Consider the following 21498-nt stretch of genomic DNA (forward strand, 5'->3'; position numbering starts at 1 on the left):
CTTTGTCTCCATGAGAAAAGTACCTTTCACTGCTGACTTTTTCAATGACATTTTACACCATTAACACGATATTTACATTTGAAAATGTAACTGTTCCTCCATTTCTTTATTTGAATGCCTTCCTGAATTTGCTACACTTTCTGCTCAATTTCAATAATCCGTGCGTGATAACTTTTTCTTCACCAACATATGTTGTTATAAAACTCACAATTGAAATGTCACACGCAACTACTCTCTTTAAATGCTGGGAATTAATTTCCTCATTACACCATAATGTCAGCATTCTTCCACTCAAACTATTACCAAAAACACCCAACTTATAACACTTGAAAAGGCAAATTTTTACTTTGACTCCAACTGTGACTTCTGTTAAGAATTATACTATAAGTACAAGGGCCACAATGTTACTATACGATGTTAAGAATTATACTATAAGTACAAGGGCCACAATGTTACTATACGAAGTTAAGAATTATACTATAAGTACAAGGGCCACAATGTTACTAAACCTATAAGAACCGATTAAAGTCACAGTTGGAGTCAAAGTAAAGACTTGCCCTTGAAAATACCACATTACACTTCTTGTGTTAGTATGAATTCCAGAAAAATAATCATTTTACCTTTTCTTTTTCGTAAATTTTACGTATTTTTCATATTTCTGGATGTACTGTCTGCCACTTAACCCGTATTTCTTAAATACTTTTAAATCTATGACCATCAATGCCATAGACGTGTGGGTTTAGCTGATAGAAGCAACAAAGTGATATGGTACATTAAATATGAGACGCAGGGGCCGCGGTGGCTGAATGGTAGACCGTTCAGCTCTCATGAGTGGGGTCGTTCGTTTGATCCCCACTCAAGTCAAGTGAATTTTGTGTTGGACAAAAACACCGTGTGCGTGAGTTTTCTTTGGGTTCTTCCATTTTCTTCGTGCCACATTTCATCACTGTCTTCTTTAACCCACACAGCATAATCATAGGACGTAACACTGAATGATTTTAAATATTAGACACACGGTAAATAAACGAGAACGTATACAAATTGTAGTAATAACTTTCGATGAGCTTTGCATGTCCGCTGCAATTGGTATCCTTACTACGCAGGTACAAGTTACACGCGATTCATTTTAACAAAATGGGTCTCCATAACCCTATCCTGCCCTGCTATACCGTTTTAAAGCAGTACTACATATCGATGTGCAGCTGGAGCATGTATTGTAAAATTTACCCATAACGCCTTTAGAACTTAATTTCATTAGTCACTGTTCATCTGTATTAGTTCGGTTATGCTTGCATGAGAGGTTTTGTTTTATGACTTACTCTGAAGTGTAGGAACCCAATAAAATGAAGGCAAATAAGTGGCATATAAGGTTAGGGCATCGTAGGCGTTGAGTTCATGCTGTTTCAATTATTTCTTTTTTAAAGGCTAATTCGGGATACCTTCATAAGCAAGACAGTTTACATACATAATTTGTAAGATCTCTTTTATTCTTTAATTTTCTTCGGTATTCGTAAACAACGTGCTTTAAATCCGTCATATTTCACATGCGGTGCCTTCCATTTCAACTCAGGCAGAAAAAATAAAATTGTACCATCACCATCTCAGATATTGTTGAAACTTTTTTTTTTTTCAGAAACTAGACGTGTTTTTAATGGACCCGTATTTCTTGTTTTGTCGAAAAAAATGTTCCCACCAAATAATGAGCCATCAAAGACGGGGACTACAATTTATGCATTGTAGAAAACATGGAAAATGGTCAAGTTCGAAGCCACACCATTCAGTTATAGAGCGACGTGGAGTTATAATTTTTGTTGTAGTATGCACATAGGGATATAAATAAACTATATTTTATTATAGTTTGGTTTGCGCATGCGTATCTTTTGTACATAAATTAACAAATGAACGTTAATTTATTTGAAAAGTCGGAGTTCGCGATTTTTGTTGGAGCACTTCGGTTTGAATTTTAAAATTCTGCTTTCACGGTTGGTAAGACCTAGTTACCCGCTTTCCGAAAAAAAAATGTATGTGCAACCGTTTTGTCGAGAAAGAAAAAATCGAGAAATTGTCAAATTTTTAAAAATCGGAACTTTTGGGCACCATTTTCTCGAAAACACAATTTTTTAAAATCTTGAAATTTTGTCAAATGGTTCAACTTTACATGAATAATAAATATACCAAATAATATTCTCGTCCAATGCTTCATGAATTAACTACAGCTTGTTGAAGTTAGCGAAGATAGTTTCGTTAATTTTGATGTCGCAGTTGGCAACACTGGGAACAATAAAAGTGCAACAATTTGATGATGTTTGTGATTCACATTCATTAAATAAAGAACAAACGTTTTTCTTGACTGCTTTGTATTATTTTGATCAAAAAGGCTCTCTGAAATAGTAAAAGGAGCCACCCCTACTCCTCCTTTTAGAACCGAAGTAATCTGAGGTGGAAATTACGAATACGAAACATGCAAATTTTCAGTTTTCTTATTTAAAATAGTCTTCGAAAACAAAGTTTCATTATTATTATTATTATTATTATTATTATTATTATTATTATTATTATTATTATTATTATTATTTTCACATTGAAGCAATAATTTGTTTACTTAGTATCTTTGCTAATAGTATGTAACCATGCAGATGCTCCAATAGATGTTGGTGCACTTACAACTCGTAGGCACATTGTCGATATTCAGATCATTTATTCTCATTCTGTTATGCTCTTCTGGAAACTTGTACCCTGTTGAAGATCCATGTGCAAGCATAAACAGCACTTCAACTTCACGTAATTCATGATTTAGTAATATTTCTGCTATGCATCACTGTTTATCATATATGCATGTAAGAAAAGTTCATTTTTGCAGACTCCTTAAATTTACACTTTTAGTTTCAGAAGCTCAATTTTGGGGGAAGCATGAAGTTAGTTCATGGTGATCGATTACCGTCATAAAAACGCCATTTTCCGAAAGCCAAAGATTTCTTCGGTGAATACCAGTTACCGGTCGCACACTTTCCTATTCTTGCTTTTTTTTTTTTTTTTTACTTTTTTTAAACTCCTTTTTTTTTTTAAAAAAAAAAAAATCAGTTCTTGGCTACAAAACGAGAGTAATACGTGGAGTTTGTACTTGCACTATACTCACAAATTCTTCTGCAATTTTAATACTGTGTGTCTGTTTTTGCTTAAGGTTATGCCGCGTTGACACATTCTTTACAATCCCCTCAATACAGTCGTAAGGATCCTTGTCATTGCTGATTTCAATGAAAATCCATTGCTTTATCGATCCTATCCGCATCTCGGAGATCTGAAAGAGACTTTTAAGTGGGGTGCAGCACCATCAGAAATCGCTGACACGGTTTGAGAAATTGAGGACACTGTGTCATTTTTCTTCGATTATTATTAGAATCTTGTCTATGGTTATGAGTACATGAGCCTAATCGTGTACCTTGGCTTCGCTTATCACAGCAAAACTATCCGTTGTTTCATAATACTATACTACTGTCGTAAAGATGGAGGTAAGCTAGATTTTCCAGTGATAACTCTGAATTTCGCTTTGGACAATAACAGTCCAGTTTTCAGCAAAGTCCACGTGTAGTAAAACAGAATTCGTATCTTGAAAGTTTACAGGATGCTTTTCGGTAGCAATTAATTCTCATTGGATTTTCTTGATATAGTCATGAATTCAATTCTTACAGTTAAACCAGCAACATACGATACGAGAACAGAAAGTGGCACAGTTTTTTTTTCTTTCTTTAATGAGATCATTGTTTTCCTATATGTCATACGTAGCACTTTCTCCTTCCACTCTAGAACATTTACCACATGCTTGAAGAAGACACCTGTCATTTTCTGCGGAGCATACTACTAATGAAAATAGGTCACTCATGGCAGCTTCAATACAGACTGCATCTTTGATTTGTTGCAACGCAGTAGCAACTAACTTAAAATTCGCACAATACACACACAAACACACCTCCCTCACAGGTTGCGGACTGACCCACTTTGGTCGAATACTGTAAAATTTCAAGTGACCCATTTTTATGCTGGAATTGTTCTGTTTAAACAGTCCTTTTAAATTTCTTTGATTTAACGCGTAAAAATCGTTTCGATCCATTTTCGATCACTGTAATGACAACGCACTTACTGGGACTTTGGAGGATTCCAAATTATTACTAAGGTAATAATTCATAGCTGTTTGAGGATCATCAGAATTTATTGGATGGCCGTTGTATGGATCTACGCATCCGTATACACTTTCTCACGTACGAATGTTCGGGCTTTGTCGATCATGTGTTTTGTGATTGACGGAGAGAGTTCCAATAGTTTTGATTTTGTTGTTGAGTTGTATATAAACGTGACAAGACGAACTTGGTCATTTATGACAACTTCGATTGAAGAGCAGAGTTTAGTTTGTTCTTTAAATGTTTATTCTTTAAATGATTGGAAAAATGTTTGTTCTTTATTTAATGAAGTGAATCACAAACATCATCAAATTGTTGCACTTTCATTGTTCCCAGTGTTGCCAACTGACATCAAAATTAACGAAACTTCGCTAACTTCAAAAAGCTGTAGTTAATTCATGAAGCATTGGTCGAGAATGATATTTGGTGTTTTTATTATTCATGTAAAGTCGAACCATCTGACAAAATTTCAGAATTTTAAAAAAATTGTGTTTTCGAGAAAATGGCGATTTTTAAAAATTTGACAATTTCTCGATTTTTTCTTTCTCGACAAAACGGTTGCACATACATTTTTTTTTTTTTCGGAAAGCGGGTAACTAGGTCTTACCAACCGTGAAAGCAGAATTTTAAAATTCAAACCGAAGTGCTCCAACCAAAATCGCGAACTTTGACCTTTTAGATAAACTGAAGTTCATTTGTTAATTTGTGTACAAAAAGATACGCATGCGAAAAACAAACTATAATAAAATATAGTTTATTTATATCCCTATGTACATACCACAACAAGAATTATAACTCTACCTGTCTCCATAGCCGAATGGTGAGGCTCCGAAATTGACCATTTTCCATGTCTTCTACAATTCATAAATTGTACTCCCCTTCTTTGGTGGCTCTTTACTTGGCGGGAAAAATTTTTTCGACAAAACAAAAACTACGGGTACCTTAAAAACACGTCTAGTTTCTATAAAAATGTTTCAACAATATCTGAGATGGTGATGGTACATGCTCTGCCTGAATTGAAGGCACCGTACACAGTCTATATTTTCATCAGGATAGTGAAATACCCAGTTATAAAAAAATAGCCTTGTGGGTTTTACTGGGTAAAATTGAGTTTTATGTGACAAAATTGGGTTTTATTAAAATCTGGGTGGACATTTAAAGGTGCATTCCTACTTAAAGTATCATTTAGGCATTCATATTCCATTGCCTTGTGGGTTTTACTGGGTAAAATTGAGTTTTATGTGACAAAATTGGGTTTTATTAAAATCTGGGTGGACATTTAAAGGTGCATTCCTACTTAAAGTATCATTTAGGCATTCATATTCCATTGCCTTGTGGGTTTTACTGGGTAAAATTGAGTTTTATGTGACAAAATTGGGTTTTATTAAAATCTGGGTGGACATTTAAAGGTGCATTCCTACTTAAAGTATCATTTAGGCATTCATATTCCATTGCACACAGGAAAGTGTGAAATTATCTCCTTATCGCATAAAGGGTATCCATAAAACCCCTGCGTTTCCACTTATTTCTGATAATGAGTTTATATACAAAGTTTCTTCTTCCAAGCGTCAGGGGCTCGTAAGGTATTCTATTTCGGCATACAATTTAAACACTTCTTTCCCATTTAAGATACGCATTTATACAAGAGACGTGAGATAATCCTGGCTTTAGTCAAGTTCTATGTTCAAGAATACATTCTTAATGGTTCAGCCGTTTTCTCGTGATAACGAAACGGGACACAGACAGCGTCGATACGAGTGTGGAAGAAAGAAGTGGACATTTTCGCTTTCTCCCTTTAGAAGCGGAATTTTCGAAAACGTTGAGACACATGTGAAATTATTTGTAATGTTGAGTTTATATACCGAGTTTTATCTTTCCAACTTAAGGGGCTCCTGAGATCCTCTGTTTTTGGCATAATTTTAAATTCTTCTCTCTTTCTCGTAGGATGCGCATTTTAATCAAAGTAATATGATAGAAAGCCAGTTGAAGGTAAATACATGTTCAAAACTTCATTTCAAACTGTTCAGACCATAATCAAGTGAGATCATTAACTTCTTGTACAGAAAAATGTGAAAGTTTCTTTAAGTCAGTGTTAAGTATTCTTTATAATATTATTAGTTCAACTTCTTAATATTCACTCTGGAAATACCGAATGACAAATATTTACGTCATTCAGTATTTCAGGAGTAAATATTAAGAAGTGAAACTAATAATTCTTAACAAGAAATTTTAATAACATCGACCCAAAAACATTACAATTGCAGTATATTGGTAAAATATGTAGATCAACTTGAAGCATCACTAATAACTCAAAAAGCACACGTGATGAAGAAATGTAACATTGATGCTCCGTTTTAACATTTGAATGCTTAAATGAGTACAAATTTTCGCTGTTATTATTAATATGCATTCTGTTACGTCATTAAGTAAGTAGGAATTTACTGTTTCAATCATGTTTTTCAACTGTAGCCTCATTCTTGCCCTCCCTCTTTTTTTACCACCATACCTTTTAATACGTTTCTAATGATACGCCGCATACTCTGTCAATATTCCAACCAATTTCTCTTCTTATTTTTGATTACATCTTTTTTTTCTGTTTTTGGTGTCCCTTACTATTTCTAATACTTCCTGATTTGTTTTTCCGTTCGACCGAGATAATTCTTACCATTCTTTTCCACACTCCTATTTCAAAAACGCTCAATTTTTTTTGCATCAGTTTGCGTAAAGTCCTTGCTTCTGCTCGTAGAATACAATACTCCTTGCGAAACATGAGCCTTTTTGTTAACTGTTTATTCAAGGACTCACAAAATCGACTTTGTTCCTTGTAAATGCTTCTTTCAACTTTCGTATTCTTGCTTTTATATCACGTTTCATCAGGGTTGGCAAAAACCATGGTTTTTGTTGAAAAGCCAAAAAAATCTTTTTTTTTTTTTGTGGTTTAAATCAGTTTTTTTTGGGGGGGGGTAAATAATTTGCTCTATGTGTTTATATCACATATGGACAGAAATGAGTTTGTTTCGCTTTGGTGTTATTATGCAACTACTAGAGATGCAAGGGCTCGGAAAAAAACCGGCTTTTTTGGAAAAAAACTCGGTTTTTTCTGCTTCGCTTTTTTGCTTGGGAAATTTTGGGCTTTTTTGAAAATTCTGCTTTAAATTGATAAACCAGATTTTGTTTCGCTTCTCTACAACACAAAAAGTCATTTAATTAGTGGTTGATGCCGATGATAATATAAAACCTCAAAAATAAACCATGAATTTCGAAAATATATTTCAAACAGTTTTACTTCTCAACATATTTACATTATGAATTCCAAAGCATTAACCAATGTATATAATAAGATTTTTTTTTAACCTCCTACATACAAAAGTAAGCAGGGTTGGCATGAACCATGGTTGTTTTTGAAAATGCCAAAAAAACATTTTTTTGGGGGGAGTTTAAACTAGGCTTTTTTGGTTTAAACCAGGTTTTTTGGGGTTTAGATATTTTGCTTTATGTATTTATATTACATATTGACAGAAATAAGTTTGTTTCGCCTTGGTGTTATTATGCAACAACGGGGTTATGCTGGAAGAGGTCACATAAGCTTAAAGAAGTCCGGTCAGTAAATTTCTTAAATTGAGAAACTCCCGCCCTAGCCATCGGGAAAATCCCGCCATTACTCTAAATCCTGTTATTGCTTTGCATGTAAAATTTAAAGGTAAACATATCATAATCAGTACGCTAAAACTGAGGTATTAAATTACAAATTTAGTACGTACATATCATTGAAAGTACAATCCAAGCTAATGTTGGAAGCTACGTAGGCAATCGATAAATTTTGCCAATTTATATCAGTATATTGAAGCAACCTTAGCTTCTTTATAAAACAACAGGCATTCAGGCATGCAGAAATATACAATTTAGTTTCGTTTCGTATGTTCAGGCTTAACATCCTTACGTAATATCGAGGTTATCAAGGAGAAGATTTTCGCTTAAAGTTACATCCGAACCGCTACTTTGTTTACGCATGAAAGAAGGGTTGTGGTTCGACCGAGAATTGAACATGGGACACCTTGATTAAAAGGTGAAAAGGAAATAAAACTAATGCAGATGGTTTGATGTATGGAAACGTCACCATGAAGTTCACACGATTCGCAATTTCGTTCTTTTTTATTTTTTTCTTTTTAAACCAGTTGTTTATTCAAAAAAAGAAGAAAAACAGCTGGTGTAAACCAGCCAACCCTAAAAGTAAATACTTCTTTTAAAAAAATACTCAAATAAGTAGCAAAATTCTATGTAGTATTTTTACTTCAAAATATTCCATACCCTCTTTTTGGAACAAAATAAAATTAAAATAAAACATAAGAAAAATACTTAGATATATATGAGACACTTAAAGGCTGCACATCTAGAGCTTTCGGTTTTGTATATTCTTGAAATTCTACAGTTTTATATAAGCACCATCACGGTTTACTCAGTCCTCAGGTTTTCTGTATTTTTAACAAGAGGGATTCAACATATGAAGGGTGTGAGGTAAGAACATGGTAACCCACAATTTTACTATTTTAAGAAATTAGAAATTTTCTACTGCACAATCCATTTTGAAAGTCGGAAAACTGATTTTTCACATAAGACTATACATGAGGGATTAAACGAAGCGGTATGCGTTGCTGTCTATCTGGTGCTGCATAACTCAGCAATTCAAAATTTGTTAGTTACCATGTTCTTGGCTCACACCCTTCATATCATTATGGAACTCTTCCCACCCCACCAATACCAAAAAAAAAAAAAAAAAAAGACTACGGAATATATTTAAGTTAAGATAAATACAACTGCACAACAAACATGACTGAGTGGAGCTTTTGCGCTTCTATCGGGAAGTCCGGATTCAATTCAGCATTCGACCATTCTGACAAAACTTTTCTTCATTCCATCTATGAAATAGAAATAGTGCGTGTACTGTGAGTTGGCCGACTTCATTTCTTATTGTTTTTAAATCGTTATTATTACTAATTACCAGCAGTGACGGTTTTGCGAAGGTTAGGGGGGCGGTCTTTCGGACTGAAGCCTGTTCCCCAAAATTACGGAATGTCTAAAACAAACGAAATATCTATTAATTATACCTTTACTCATAAACTTTAAGCTGCCGTCAAATAAAAATTACGAATGTTTAGAAAAACTAAACATTAGTAAGAAAAAACCTCCCAAAATACTTTTCTAAATCCGCCACTGATTCTCAGTATAAAATGATCTTCAAGGTTGTATCCGGAAGATTATCGCTAAATATATAAACGAAACGAAATACAGTATTAGTAATGCCTGTACTCATAAACTTCAAGCTCCTCCCAAATAAAATTAAGACATTTTAGAAAATGAAACAATCAGAGAAACCCGTCCCAAAGTACGTTTCTAAATCCGCTACTAATTGTATAAATTAGTATTCAAGGTTGTATCCGGAAAATCATTGCTAAATCGTTGCACAGCTACAGTATAACAGAAATGTGGAAGTACGGTTAGACGGATAAATTGAAAAACGTACGCTTTGACGGATATATAGAAAAACGTAAGTTTCTTTTGCGCTAAAAACTAGAGTACTAAGCTCTTAGAAATGAAACACAGACGACAAACTGAAATGATCCCGAGAAGAAAAAAATGTCGATAACTGAAAAGTTAAAATAAAGTTAAATAGCCTCTAAAATTGAGCTCAAATACTACATTCTTCATGTTAGCTTTAATTCGTAAAACATGTGCTCCATCCATCTTGATGGTGAATTTTAGAGCGAAATATGGCGTTCAGGTCATGGAATTCTTATCTAACTATAGAATATACTATAAGAAAGCTATTTAGATAGAAAAATCATGAAAATGAAAAAAGCCAAAATTTCCAAAATTCTCGTTTTTTTCCCAAAAAAGCCGGCTTTTTATGTGAAAAAAACCATCGATTCAAAAAAGCCGGCTTTTTTGCATCTCTAGCAACTACCAGGTTATGCTGAAAGGGGTTACATAAACTTAAAGCGGATTCCAAACCGCTTCTCGGCTTACATCCGAAAGAAATTGTCCTCTATTTGAACTCGAAACCGGGACTAATTGGCCACAAATGCTATACGTCTGCCGACTCACTCATGAAGGACTCGGATAAAAATATGTTGTATTGATCTTTACATACTTGTTAATACAATATAATTGTCAAGAGTCATTTCAGAAGGACAAAAAGATAAACAGTTGCACAAATGAAACCATTATACAGAATTACATATGGACAATTTCAAAATACTTAGTGTACACAAGAACTAATTTAGTCCAAGTTAATTCACTACGGCTTTTATTAGCCCAAATTAAGAAATACAACGACTTAATTAAAGATATGGATTATTTGAGTCCACTTTGGCTCTGACCTATGTATACATAAATAGATACCAAAGATACTTTTGATTTCCATAAATGCCTCTCGTGGAGTTTGTATGACCTTCTCCCCCCCCCCAAAAAGTACGGCGTTTCAATGTATTTTGTCAATAGTAAACATGATTAAAACAAAACAATATTTAAATTTTTTCTTTGCTTACAGTTGCATAACAATAATAACAAACTATAAAAGAAATCACAAAAGAAATATTCATAAACTCATAAAAAAAAATTGCTTAAGTAATGAATGGAGAATTTAGGTCTGCATAACGAATAATACACGAGAGTGAAACGTGATAACCACAAATGTGTATTCATCAAGATTTTACGAACACTCACTTTTACGAACAATTTTCGTTTTTTGGTTTAAACTTTTTTTTTTTTTAACCTGGTGGTTTAAACCAACCAACCCTGCGTTTCATGTCTTCACTAATGATGCTACCAAGATGTCAAAAACTAGTTACCGATTCTACTTTCCCCCACCTCCTACGTCTGAATTTGACACCGACCGCTTCGTTTCAATCTCCATTTTGTCTTTTTAACATTTATTTTCATCGCATATTCTCATCTTTTCCTGAACATGTTCTTGTTTTCAGATTTTGCAACAACCTCCTTATCGTTTGTAACCTGTATAGACCTAGTTGTTCTGGGATATTTCGTACTGAAATACTGACTTCATTATGCAATTCCTCCTTTGCTATCTCTTGTAGATATATATATATATACAATCAAATATCGTTGGCAAGAGACAAAATTCCTTGTCGATGTCCGCTTTCAGTTTCATTCTCCTCTTGTCATTTTTTCCCCCTATCCCAATACTTATTTTTAAAAATGTTCTTTAAAAAATATTAGGTTGCATTGTGCATAAATAAATATCATGTGAACTAATTTTTTTTTCAGGCTATTGTTTGGGATGAATCGTTAGCAGGCCCTGTAGGCCTGGTTGCAGATGGTAATCTCTTGCGCGAACATGAAGTGGTGAAAATATTTCCTCTTCGAGGAGATCGCCTACCGCCAACCACAGTTAAAAATGTAATATTTATATCACGACCGCAGCTTCATCTGATGGATATGATAGCTCAAAATATATATGGGTAAGTCAGTATTTTTTAACGATGTGTTTTCCCTCTATTATTGTATGTAATATGGGCTTTACACAGCAAATGAATAGCAGCTTCATTAGACTTCTTTCAACGTGAACAGTACAATGTGAACTTGCTAAACAATCATTACATACGATTTTGACTTTCTGAATCCTGCTGTACTCACACAACGATTTTTATAGAGGGAGTTTGGCTTCGGGCATATAATTTGAAGTACTCACCAACGATATCTATAAAAATTGGTACGGAAGTACTGGAGGATTTTGAAACATGTATTTTTGGATAGTGCGCATATTATTTCCTAAGTGAAGTTTTGACCCGACTACTGTAGGTTCCATAGTAGTGGAGCTATGGACCTTTAAATTTAATGTTTTCATGTTTTCGGCAGTCTGTAACTCCGAAAGGAAGCATTTGTGCTCCCAGGTTGGTCTATACTTTTTATCTGATTTTGGTGTCAGGAATCTCCTCCCAAACGTTGTCGGTGTTGTTTTGAAATACCCCCTATATATATGTAATATAAGAGAGTGAGAGAAAAAGAGAGCATATGTTTTTGAAGTCTAAACGCGTTTCATGTAATATTTCTCGGATATGTTTAAGGTGATACCATTTTTTAAAATTCGATTAATCACCTTATTTCCTATTTCGAATTTTGGCAAATATGGTCTATACTTCTCCTCCCCCCTTACTGTTTCCACACTTGTTCATAGTCACAGCACATCATCAAAAAATATGATTTACTGTTTTTAAACTGCTACGTAAAATAAGTCTGAGTAATGATGAATAACTATGGGCACAATATTGAGTTAATAATCATATATGTTTCTCTTTCTTTTTGCAGTGAGGAGCGTGGGAGAGCCAAAGACTTCCATCTATTTTTCGTGCCAAGAAAGAGTTTGGTTTGTCTGAAGCACCTCAAGGTATGTTTTTCTTTCGCTTACGTATCAAATACTAATAAATTGACTAGCCAATAAAGACAAACTAGAACAAGTAACATTTTTAAAAGTGTAAGAAAAACTCAAAAGAAAGTTTGACCAAAAAAAAAAAAAAAGTTCTACAAACCAAATTATGGTAATTACTCGTCGAGCTTATTGAACACATTATGATAGAACTATTTACTCACATATTTAAGTTTTTCAGTTTTTTTAAATTTTTTTTTTTATTAATATTTTGATTGCTATCCTTAGGTACTCCTTCTCAGGAACAGACACAGGGTTAGTTTCTTTTTCACAGGAAGATCTTCATGTTATTTTTGTACTGTTGGTACAGAAGATCTTATAATAGTGTGACATTTTACAGAAAAAAAGGGACTTAAACCTGTGTTTGTTCCTGAGAAGGAGTGTCTGAGGGTAGCAATCGAAATATTGGAAGAAATTACTCTAAATGTTCCTCAATATGCAACGAAGTGCTAGTCTAATTTACGAGGTGAATATTAGACTGTTACTGTTATTTTACAGTTTATAACTCAATTTCTGTAATTATTCGTATTGATAGTTATTTGTTTTGCTTCGTATTTATGTTTTCACTAGCTGAGATGCTCGTTCTTCACACAGGGGAAATAGGGTTATGGAAAATTTAATAGATTACTTCCCCCCCGCCCACCGCGTTTGGATACGCATTTTAAGGAAAGTTTAATAATAAAAACTTATAAATATTCTTATTTTTGGAATATATTTTGGCCCCTCTTGTCTCATAGGAGGCGCGCTTTAATCAAAGGGACGTGATAAAAATCCAACTTGAAGTAGGTACTATGGTCCATGATTCATTTCAAACGAGGTGATATTCATTGTTTATGTAACGCTTTGTTTAACTTCTAACCTTTCTTTTCCAGGATAGAGGAGTGTTTGGAAATTTCACGTTAATCGAGGAGTTCCCATGCTATTTATTCCCGTTTGATAGTGATTTGATGTCTATGGAAATTGAAACTACGTTTAAGGTAATATCTGGTTTTATTTCAAGACTTACCATAATTACCTTTCTCGTCTTGTGTAGTCAATCAAGTGCGATATTTAAAAAAAAAAAAAAAAAAAAAAAAAAAAAAAGCTGACGTAGTTTCCATTAATGTTGGCGGAAAATCTTTCGTTCATTTTTGAACGCCTATATTCTTTCATATTTTCATGTGCTTCATAGATATCTGTTCCGAGATTTACTTATGAGATCGAAATAATCCTTGATCACATGAATGATATAAAGAAAAGACCAGTGGGAACTGAACAATGGTGTAATTAAAAAAAAAAAGAAAGAATAAAACTTCGATCTCTTATTTAAGCGCCAAGATACAGAATTAGTCGTGGCGCTAATTCCTGATAGGTAGAATAATCATGTAGGAAGTGTTACTTTACCAGTAAATTCAGTTCATACTGTATATTTTAGTTGTTCATGTCCGTCTATATCCAACAGAGATCTAAAAACACATCATCAATGCCTTGAGACTATTATACCATATATGAAATATATCATAATTGAGTGTATTTTTTCCCATATCTAAAAATATATATATAGATTACCGCAGAGTAGAAATTGAAAATTTATCAAATATTTTAAAGTAAGTATTTACTTATTAACGTTGTTAGATGATTATATTAATTTGTCTCGAAGAAATCCACAATGATAATCAGTTACAGAAGTAATTTTGCAGTTACTGTTTGTATATACATATATATATATATAGTATTTTTAGGTTCTTTGAAGGAACAAAAGTAGGAAAGAAAATAAAAGAGTAACCTAATCGAATTCGTCTCGCGTGTAGGCACTTCGACATTTCGGATTTGGTTTTCTTTTATGATGATATGGTATATACCGGATTTCCGAGTATCCAAATTCGGAATTAAAACATTCTTTTGACGTCGGAAAACTCTTCCAGATTTAAAATTCAGAGTGAAAATGGGCAGGACTGGGACGGGAACTAAACCAGGGTCTTTTTTTTTTTTAATTTAATCTTGTCAGTACACAAACCGCTATGTACGAGGCGCGTCCAGAGAGTAAATACAAAGACACAGTGACCTTAAAATATTTATTGCCAAGATACAGCACAGGTGACACACTTTTCCAACATATTCGTTACCGGAATTCAGACACTTGTCGTAGGTGGATCACCTTTTGCATTTCGTTGTCATAAAATCTATCAACTGGGAGTGGAACCATTGTATGACAGTCATCTGCAATTGTTCACTATCAAAATGCTTACTGAACAGGAATTTCTTGAGTTGTAAAAGAGCATGAAAATCAATTGGATCTGGGCTATTTTGTAGGTGGTCAAACACGTCCCAGTGGAAAAGTTTGCAGAAAATCAGCTGTCATTTCCGACATGGAATTTATAATCAGAGTTGTTACGATTAGAATTTCATATGGAAATCATATTTCTACTATATGTGTGATAAATAGAAGCGCAATTATATCTTTTTTTATACAGACAAGGTTAGGATATTTTTTGTTCTTGGAGTGGAATTAAGAGATGTTGAATAGTAATGATTGTATTACTGACGTTTTTTTTTTTGAAGACCAAGCACAAATATAAACAATCTGTAATACAGAAAGTTGATCCGTCTATATGTGTCCGATTTTAAACCTTCATCCTTGCTCACAGAATCGACCGATCTGAATGATCCAAACAGGAGGAGAAAGCCAAGTTCGCTTGTGGCTCCCAAGGTGAACCAGTTTTGGGAAGTTTACCTCGTGACACTTTTCCACGCCAAGTTTTCAATGACAGAGATTCAGAAACAGTGCATGGAAAATGAATGTGCGTTGAGGTCAACGACCATGAAGAACATAATTAATCGACATAAACAACACGACGTTCCAGCACTTCACTTACCCAGTAAGGGGAGTAGAAAGCTACCGTGTACTGCGTTGATTCCACCTGTAGCTCGGAAGTTACGCTAAATGGCCCTGCAGTAAAACGCTCCTACACAGCGTGTGATGACAAGACGATAGCACGTAGCATAGTCAACCATGAACCGTAATTTATGTCAAATTAAAGCTCCGGATGGTGTGTAAAAGTTGTGGACGTGTCCTTACTTCAGTTACATGATACTGCTATGAAGGCAAATTAAAGATTCGGCATGTGCTTAAAAACTGTAAAATCAACTCTGCATTTTATCACACATCAATTTATAAAGAGGATCTGCCCCATGTGTACGGAAATACAATAAATCAAGTCTGTGTGCATGGGATTCATCACATATATTCCGTTATACATAGAGATTTCTGCAACAGACGGTGGAAAATACCCCATCGGGACTATTCCTTTCCAGAACATACCAGTAAAGTCACCTGATGTTAGTTACATGAATTTTTGCGAGTTTGGCCTGTTGAAAAGAGCACTTGCATTTCGTCGTGTCACCACTGTTTGTGGCCTCTGGACAGCCTGCCAGGAAGAGTAGCTCAAGATTCCCGTTCCTATACTTCAACGGAGCCTCTTACAATGGAAGTTACGGTGCAGCACTATTGCCAAGACATATGGAGCTCACGTCGAGGGCAACTGATGGTGGTCCCGTGTTTTTTCCTAAGGTACGTGAGACGTCAAAATCGGATACACAGACGGATCAAGCTTCTGTATGCGTGAGTGGTTATTGCAGCAAGGTCACATTAAGGCTATTTTTACATAATCACATCTTTCTTTTCTAGGAATATTATTTAGAAAATGATCCTACGTGCTTATATTTGGTAGCAAGAGCTCTTATGGATTTACAGTCTTTATTTGGTGTAATACCCAAAGTATATGGCAAAGGCCAGGCTGCCAAAGTTGTATATGACTTGATGGTTCGGCTACGGAAAGAACAAGGAGGAGATGAATTCCCTGTCACTCCGCAGATTGACCAGTTACTGCTGTTGGATAGAGCAGTAGATCTCTTGACGCCTCTTGCTACACAGCTCACATATGAAGGACTAATTGATGAAATGTTTGGAATACATAATAGTAAGTTACATAGTGGTTTTGGGATATGCAGCACAAATTAAGGCTTTCCGTTACCTTTCATACTATAAATTGAAGGTGCAAAGTGTAATGATAATTCATTTGATAGTGGGTTACCTTACATACTGTAAATTAAAAAGGCAGTGCTGTGTTCTAAAACTACTTTTTGGCCTTTTTTTCACTTTTTGTATTTTTTAGCCCTCATAGGCCTACTTTTTTTTTTGTTTAATTTAGTGTTTACTTATTTGTCCCTGAAAAAGGATAATGTTAATTTCATTCTATATTCTCGGTCACAGGAAAGCACAAAAAAAAAAAAAAAAAAAGCATTAATTTCAATGTGAAAAATACCTAGTCTTACCACAAATACTGTCCCAACTTTTGAGGGTGGCTGTACTTCCGGCCGTACAAGCGAGCGGCATCGTGAAACGTATGTCATTGCTGAATGAGCTGAAGAAATGTAAAGGTGTCAGGTATAAGTATTCAACAGGGAATGGGACGAGTATGAAAATCGTGTGGCTGTGATAGCGTTGCACAAAGTAGGCAAATCACCAGGATAGATTTTCAAAACCCTCCAGAAGTTGCAAACTAAACTTAAAAAAAAAAAAAAAAAAAAAAAAAAAAAAGTCACACGTAGTGACTTATGACCCCTTGCTTACAAAGCAAATGAACTGAAGCTCCAGATGCTTCTAAAAGCAAAGCGCTTACTTTTGCGTTACGCAGCACAGACACCGTCGAATCCTTTTCATTGATGGAAAGATTTTCAGTGTTAAGGAAATTTTTAATGCCCAAAATGATCTATGCCACATTCTCTAAAGAAGCTGGTGAAAAGGCTTCAAGATTCAGAGGGGTCGCATACTGCCTCAGTCATGGTGTGTTGGGGTGTAAGCTACGAAGGCACATTGTGTTCCTGTGAAAAGGGGATCAAAATATCTGCCAAAGTGTACCAGGAGACAGTGCTTGAGAGACTAGTGAAAAATCTCACCTATACCCTCTTCCATGGACAGAACTGAAGCTTCCAGCAGGACTTAGTCCCAACACATAAGGCACGGACACCCCAGCAGTGGCTGGAGGCAAATGTTCCGGATTTCATTTCCACTTCAGATTGGCCTTCTGCGAATTCTGGACCTAAACTCTTTGGACTGCAAATTGTGGGCCAAGCTTCAAAAGATGGCTTGCAAGAAGAGACATCCCAATATTGAAAGTTTAAAGCGGTATCTTCAGACGGCAGCTGTAGATTTCCCAGTTGATGTGTTGCGTAATGCAATTGATGAGTGGCTACAAAGATTTAAGGACTGTGTGCATGCTAATGGTGGTCATTTTGAATAATTATTTGTGATTTTGGTCCATAATGCATCTATGTAACTCATGTTATTAGAATATTAAAATATCTTTAACCATTTTATGTCAATGTACTTAAAACTTTGGAACGTATTTATGGTAAGTCTAGGTAATTTCGGTTTACAAACAATTTGATTAACGAGCAGCGTTACGGACGGATGAAGTTGGAAGGTCCACCGTACTTCTTGTATTTTGATGCTTAATCGTTGTTATTCGGTCATAAAACTTTCTGTGTTAACACCCTACTCTTTATTTAAATTTCCTAGTATTTTCCTTTTGAAAAAGTTACCACTTATCTTGAAGAACTGTTAAGTACTGTGTCAAAATTACTAATATATTGTTGGTTGCGATACCTTAGTGTCTGTTCTTGCCACGAATACTCTTCTTTCAGAGACGTATTATGTATATATGTATATTAATTATAATATTATATATATTATATTATTTTTTAATAATTATTTTCAGCTACTGTTCATCTCCCAGCTGATCGCTTTACTAGTGGAGAAGAAGGTCTTCACAATCTGACAGTTGAGAAGAAAACGTTTATTTTGAATTCAGGAGAGGAACTTTTCGCAGAAATAAGGTAATTAACAAGATGTCGTTTACATGAGTTTGTTGCCAGCTAAATTTGGCCGTAGCTTACTAATAACACAGTTCTATCGATAGAGAAGACTATATGAATAATAATCAAACAACTACTAACCTTTTATGTGCCCTGGAAGTCCTACTCGGATGATTATTTCCTGATTATTCCTACTCGGATGATTATTTCCTTATTATTCCTACTCGGATGATTATTTCCTGATTATTCCTACTCGGATGATTATTTCCTGATTATTCCTACTCGGATGATTATTTCCTGATTATTCCTACTCGGATGATTATTTCCTGATTATTCCTACTCGGATGATTATTTCCTGATTATTCCTACTCGGATGATTATTTCCTGATTATTCCTACTCGGATGATTATTTCCTTATTATTCCTACTCGGATGATTATTTTCTTATTATTCCTACTCGGTTGATTATTTCCTGATTATTCCTACTCGGATGATTATTTCCTTATTATTCCTACTCGGATGATTATTTCCTTATTATTCCTACTCGGATGATTATTTCTTGATTATTCCTACTCGGATGATTATTTTCCGAAATGATTTTTGGTCATCCAATATGAATTTACAGGGTACATAAAATGTTACTAGTTGTTCATCCTAACAAAATGTGCCAAGTGGTATCTGTGTTAAAATAATCACTAACTATAAGAACCAAAACCTCTTCCATCGCTCCTTTTTCGGACAGGGGAAGAGAAAGGTCACAAGGAGCTAAGTATAGGGAGATGGGGGGACACATTTAATGTTTCTGCTGACCAAATGTAACAACGTTGCACACTTAGGGTGTGCATTGTCGTGATGAAGGCGGCAACTAGAAGAATGAATTTCCGGTCTTTTTCGTTGGATGTGTTTAGCAAGGACGTCCAAAAGAGACTTGTAATACTCGCCAGGAATCGTTGTATTATGTGGAGGAAATGTTACACCATTCTACGCCAGTCAAAAACTAAATGATCGTCACTTTTCTTGCCTTTATTTATTTTCCTGTGAAATGCTGAAGTGCAGAAAAGAAAAATAAATGCTACAAAGTAGAATCATAAAGTTTGTTGAAGCGAAAGAGAATCGCCTGAAACACATCCGTTGTCTGTTCTTGGTCGGTTTCACTTCTCTGTTTTTAAAACATTATAAATAAATATTCGAAAATCCATACATACGATGAGGTTGTCAATCACAAGTTCGTATGTCCGGGGACTGAACCAAGCTCATTCACACCAAAAGTGAGTTACTGATCCTTCATACCCCTCGTACGATTTTCTTGTGTGTATATTTTTGTAGATAATTGCTGTTTTACACGTAAGTAGATATTTGTTATGTTTGTTAATATGCATACAGGCACTACACAAAGTAATGAACGGTCGACTAAAGACTTTCAAAAAATGGGTGTGGAGAATAATGGAGAAATGGAACAAGATAGAGGAAGTATTAGAAATAACAGCGGAAATAAGAACAACAGTAGATATATAGTTGCTAAGCTGTACTCTTGGGTACGTAGTTTATAACTCAAAATCCCACTTTGTACCCTAACTTTCATTTGTGTTTTAAGTCATTATTCTCACAAGATTTCGAACCTCTCTAAAATCATCCTCAAGCTCAGACGTAATCCTAGCCGGAATCTGTTTTTTGGAGTACATTATTATATCTTTTCAAGATCCGTACATAGAAAAATCGGGCCTAAATGTTCCGCAGTACACTTCCGTAAATTCTGTTCACCACTTCCGGGTTTTTTTGTCTTAACATCTGTAACTTCTTTATGTCCACCGCTGTTAGTTAATTAAACCTGTGTACGGGCTTCCAAAATAATGAATTAAATGTAATTTATCCTTTGTGCACGTACAGCACTTAAAATGTCAATTGAGTAATTTTTGAGTCCTCTGTTTAATTTTAACACTGACACGATTTTTTTTTTTGTTTAACTTTGTATTTTAGTTTAACAGTCGTACTAATTTTATATATACAATATTAAAATACAACATATACACAGTATATTCTTTTTCTTCGCGAAAAGTTTTTCCAGATTATTGCTTCCGTACTAATTATGAAGGTCAAGGTTACCACATCAATGTTCATATTTGTTTCCTTGTGTGAAAACAGTGTTCATAACATGTTTAAAACTTATATGTATATTACATTAATGAAAGGATGAAACATCAGATTTAAACTTATATTTTTTACACCAAATCCTCTGTAGGTGTGAATTTAATACTACACAAAGAGTGAAAAGTGTATGACTAAACCGGGACCGGAGCGGGCTGGGTAGCGTAGTGGTCAACGCATCAGCACGGTACGCCTAAGATCCCTGTCCAGTCGGACACTCTTTGTGTATTATTCTATGTATATTATTTACACTTGACAAAATGATGATAATAATAAAATAAAAGTCTTTATGTATTTAGTTATAATTAACTACTTTATTACACTGTTTCCCCGATGGTCTAAGTTTCCTTTATCCAAGTTCAATTCAGACGTTATTGTTCTAATGAAGAACTATTCAATAATGTTCCTATCAGTGTTGTCTGAGCAAAAGTGTAAGACTTCTACTCTGTCTATTTCATAGCCTGTTTTAAAAAGATATCTGGACAATCCTGAGATGTTGGGGGCTCTTCACTTCTCCCATCCCTTATGTGTTCTCTGATCCTAGTCTTGATATGCGTTTTGGTCATGCTTATGTAATGTCTGTCACAAGTGCAAAACGCTGCGGAATATTAGATATAATTAACATTTTTAAGAGAAACTGATTAGAATAATTTTGAGAAGAAAATTGACTTCACCATAGCGTTGAAGCTACAATGGAAGACAAACAAGGTACAAGAAGATATAATATTGTATTTTTTAAATGATATTAAAGGGTACTTAGGTAGCCAAGAAAGTTGGTGCGGGTTTTGAGGACAGTTACTTTTGTCACGTTAATGTGTTCAAATTGACTCTGATGACGTCATATATTTACATTGCTTTGAAACCTTATACAGTAGAGAGT

General features: G+C 34.6%; 1 protein-coding gene across 1 annotated transcript in view; it reads left to right on the forward strand.

The window, feature by feature from the left end:
- car (vacuolar protein sorting-associated protein 33A) overlaps nucleotides 1–21498 on the forward strand; it is a 55217-nt gene that overhangs the window by 996 nt on the left and 32723 nt on the right. The window contains exons 2-6 of the mRNA XM_081768322.1: nucleotides 11460–11653; nucleotides 12501–12579; nucleotides 13491–13595; nucleotides 16286–16577; nucleotides 18378–18495. Of these exons, the coding sequence (XP_081624448.1) occupies nucleotides 11460–11653; nucleotides 12501–12579; nucleotides 13491–13595; nucleotides 16286–16577; nucleotides 18378–18495 (788 nt within the window). The remainder of the gene's footprint in view (nucleotides 1–11459; nucleotides 11654–12500; nucleotides 12580–13490; nucleotides 13596–16285; nucleotides 16578–18377; nucleotides 18496–21498) is intronic.

Source organism: Thermobia domestica, chromosome 8 (genome assembly GCF_964235325.1).
Source record: "Thermobia domestica chromosome 8, izTheDome1.hap1.1, whole genome shotgun sequence".
Taxonomy (NCBI): Eukaryota; Metazoa; Arthropoda; class Insecta; order Zygentoma; family Lepismatidae; genus Thermobia; species Thermobia domestica.